The 4,208-nt window shown below is 41.6% G+C and overlaps 1 gene segment (V, D, J or C); it reads right to left on the bottom strand.

Annotated features, from left to right (window-relative positions):
- Positions 1–631, bottom strand: LOC116407119. The segment is given in 2 exon segments: positions 1–436; positions 569–631. Coding segments are annotated over 2 exon segments (393 nt in total).
- Between the last annotated feature and the right edge of the window lie 3,577 nt (positions 632–4,208).

Genomic DNA, 4,208 nt, shown 5'->3' with positions numbered 1-4,208 from the left:
GATCTCTTTGATAACATGGAGTTAGTTTCACCTCTGAGATGCAGACCAGCCCAATACACAAGATTATAAACACTTCTGGTTTCAGTTCCTCACAGCAATACACCACTGTGCAACGAGCTGGATGGAGAATGCCATATAGCACAGTGATAATCTGCATCATCTTCTAGTAAGGCTCCTCTAATGGTTATATAGCCAGCATTCTTGGAGATGTCTTTAGACCCAGAAAATCGATCAGGTACACCTGTTCCTTGACCTTTGCTTGAGTCAGAACCATACCAAAGCAGGAACCTGGGATTCTTTCCTTCCTTCAGTTGAAACCACCGTACAGCTGTGTTGCTAAAGCTATACCCACTGAGGGTGCAAGGCAGTGTAACTGTTTTCCCCATGGAAACTGATTCGGAAGTTGGCTGACTAACTGTGACCTGTGTTGCACAATCTGTAACATAAAAATAAAGAGAATTAACTGGACAGAACAAATTCAGTGAGGTCATATTAGGATAACACTATTTAATGCGGATTATCTCTTCTGTATATGATGCCAAGCAAAATCCTTGTCACAGACTCTTACATGTATAGAGTGTGCTAAGAATGAGTAGGAAAGTAAGCCAGGACATGCTGAGGCTGGTTAGCTTTGGCACAATGAGGTGACTGGATTAAGGTTCTCTATATATAAACAGAAAAAGCACAACATGTAAATGAGTTCAACACCACTTCTGCAAGCTCCTCTCCCCTCTGCATTTGAATGGCAAAGAAGGTCACAGCCATTAAATAAACAGAAAATTTACTTCAGGAATACTGTCATGGGAAAACATGTCTTTTTGTTAAAACTCCTCAGTTAATAGAGCTTCTCCAGCAGAATCCAAGGCTATTGTGATACTAATATCTACAGTTTGTATTAGTGGTTGTATTTATAGTTTATGTATGTGAGTGTATAGATTGGTAGGTGTGGGTTGTGTGTGCTGGGTTTACTTGGATGGGTTGAACTTGATGGACTCTGGTCTTTTTTCAACCCTATGTAACTATGTATATAACTATGTATAGAATACTGCATTGAAATCAGCATTTCAAAAACACAAACAGGTATTTTAAAATGTAATTTTGAAATTTCACCTGTCCTCTGATAAACTTCATTCACACTTTACTGCTGAGCTGCAAGTTGGAGTGATATCAACCCCCTCCCAGCAGCCGATCAGCAGAACAATGGGAAGGGAGCAAGATAGCAGCTCCCAGTAGATATCAGAATAGCACTCAATAGTAAGAAATCCAAGTCCGGCTTGGGACTCCTCCAGTTACATGGGAGTAGGAGAAACAATAGGTTAACTGAAAGCAATTCTGATGTGTAGCGCTGGCTCCTTCTGAAAGACTCAGGCACAATGCACTGAGATGGCGCCTACACACCAATTTACAACTAAATAATGACATTTGTTGTTTCAAGAATAACCTTTTAAATGGTAGAGTGAATTATTTGCTATGTAAACAGAGTAATTTAGAAATAAAAGGTACACCTTAAAAAAAGAAAAAAGAATCCCTTTAAATTACATATATTTCAGTGTATTTAATATTGTATAACCACAGCACAGCTTTCCTCCTATTCAAGGCCTCGGAAAGTGCAGTTTGCCAGGGAAATGCCCAGCAATTCTAGAGGAGTTTTTTATACAATCCTGGGCTTTGTTTAAATGATATAAACCCTGTAGCACCAGTGACTGACCTTCCTACACTGTCATACCAGCAGAAACTTTGTCTGGCAGATCACATAATGCCATTCCCAATGAAAGGATTATCTGGGGCTGTCACCTCAAGGGAACACAACTCTAGTCGAGAACCCTTTCCACCACGTGCCACATCACCACATACCTTTGCATGTGAAAACTGCGGTCCACAAAGGCCAAGTCTGATCAGGTTTATTCCTGGTGTCCCGCTGGCTCACTCTGTCCCTGACATTCCTGCTCTAAGTGACTTGATTTTGTTCTTTTTTAGAGTTGTCATTACTTAAAAAATCTAATGTTGTACAATTAAGTTCTTACATTTAATATACACCTTTAAAGTACCAGTTAGTGTTCTGCATCACCACCAGTAGAAATTGTAGCAATATGCTAAAACCTGAATCCCTGTTCAGCACTGTGATCTGTTTATTTGAGAATATCTCCAACTATCAATCCTTATTGGAGCACAAGCTGTTCTTTCTAGCTTGCCTTTCTATCTTATGTTCCTAGAATGTACTCTGACAAAACTAGTTCTGTAATCTGACTGAACCTCACAGGGTCCCTGCTTCCCGACTTTCACTAGAAGGGTTGTCCCTCTCAGGCAGAGCTCTTTACTAGTACTTGTCCCCAGACACATCCACCTGGGTCACAAGATAGAGGCCTAAAGGTCCCCATACACAGGCCGACTATAGCTGCCGATATCGGTCCCTTGGACCGATTCGGCAGCTAATCGGCCCGTGCATGGGGAGAGCAGAGCGGCCTGGCCGACCGATCTCTTGCCTGAAATTGGCCAGATCTCGATCGGCCAGGTTAGAAAATCTGGTCGGATCGGGGACCGCATCGGCTCGTTGATGCGGTCCCCGATCCGACTGCCCCATTGCCGCCCACATAATCCGATCGTTTGGCCCCAGGGCCCAGGATTATTTTTTTTTTACCTAAATGCGACATCGCCAAGCGAGCGGATCTGCTCGTGTATGGCCACCTTAAGGAGGCCCCTTTCCAATCACTATATTAAAAGTATGACAGGAAGTGGTCATTGTTTCTTAGAACCAATAACAAAGATATGTAAATAAGATAACCAATAGACACAGGGGAATAGCACCTATAGGTGATTTAAATCCATAAGGACTGTTAACCCTATGGGTCTCTATGCATGGGAATGTACATTATCATATATGTGAGTGACTTGTCTGTATATGAACTTTAATGCAACATTTCTAGTATCTCTGCTCATTTATCTATATCAGTAAATGGGTATCAGGTAGGCTGAAGCCTTAGGGTTGCAACATTTTACATTTATTTTATACACATACTAAACAGTTTATGAAAAAGAATGTCTTTATATTGTCCCAGTCAGACATTTAAAATATTTAGGCATCCAGCAAGCAAAGCATGCCAATAAAGGCATATAATCAAATTTACTACGAATAAGTCAGTTTTAGTCTGGTCCAACAGCCAATTTGTTTGAAGTAAATGTAATTATATGCCAATATAGGACCAGACTCAAACCAATATATTTGTATCCCTTTAGTTATATGTGAAAATGGTGCAAGCTCTCCCTCCTGCACTGAGGCCCCCTTCAGTTCTAAATCCTGCACCCACAGACAATATCCTACATCCCCCAGGGATCAAAAGTCTATCAGTTTGGGAGCCACTGGCTTTCTATGAATACCAAAGAACAGCAGACAGTCATAGATCCCAGGCGTTTGTAAAGGCAAAGTAAACTTTATTAGTAAAAATAGACAGAGCTGGGTAATGTTGGTACCAAAGGTGCATTCAACTCTGCCGGTGCCCTGCTTGCTCACTTGCACCCCCAATCCTTTTTGCTGTTTGGGCTGCTTTCTACTAACATCTTCCTCACTGATCACTTCCCCTCTAATTATGCCCTTATAGCTGTGCCTTATAGGAGACATTTTATATAAAGTTCGTATTCAGTTATAATATTCATTCACTCCCTCAAAATGTGAAATTATGCAGAAAGAAAGATATTTTGAAAACATTTTACTTCCTAAAACTGCCATTGTATGAAAGCTGCATACACGACCTCTCTAATCAGAAGCCAGAGTGAAATGAAACATGGGAGTGTCGGGCCAGTCTACCACAGGAAGTGGTCACAGCACTGACTGACAGGCTTTACTCAGCAGCAGCAGGGAAAACCCCTCCCTCCTTCTGTGTTTCTCTGCTTGTGCTGCTGTCAGGAGGGGGGGAGGAGCAAGTAGAGCAGGAACAGACTGCCTGTGACATCACAAAGCCCCGCCCACCCTATGCATATTCACTGCACTTTAAGTAGCTCTGCTGTGTCAGTGAAGTCTATGGGGCCAGCTGCTCTGAGCCTCATACTGAAGAGTCTAAACCGGAAGCTTGCAAAAGGACTGGGTAGAGCACAGTTTTCAAGTAGTTATGGACATATTCGAACCCAAATGTATTAAAATAAAAGCACTTACTTCTATTTTACAGTTTTTTACATGGTTTAGTGCATTGTAAAAATTTATGGTGTATATCCCA

This window comes from Xenopus tropicalis, chromosome 1, assembly GCF_000004195.4.
Source record: "Xenopus tropicalis strain Nigerian chromosome 1, UCB_Xtro_10.0, whole genome shotgun sequence".
In the NCBI taxonomy this organism is placed as follows: Eukaryota; Metazoa; Chordata; class Amphibia; order Anura; family Pipidae; genus Xenopus; species Xenopus tropicalis.
This window is presented reverse-complemented; position numbering and strand designations above follow the sequence as displayed.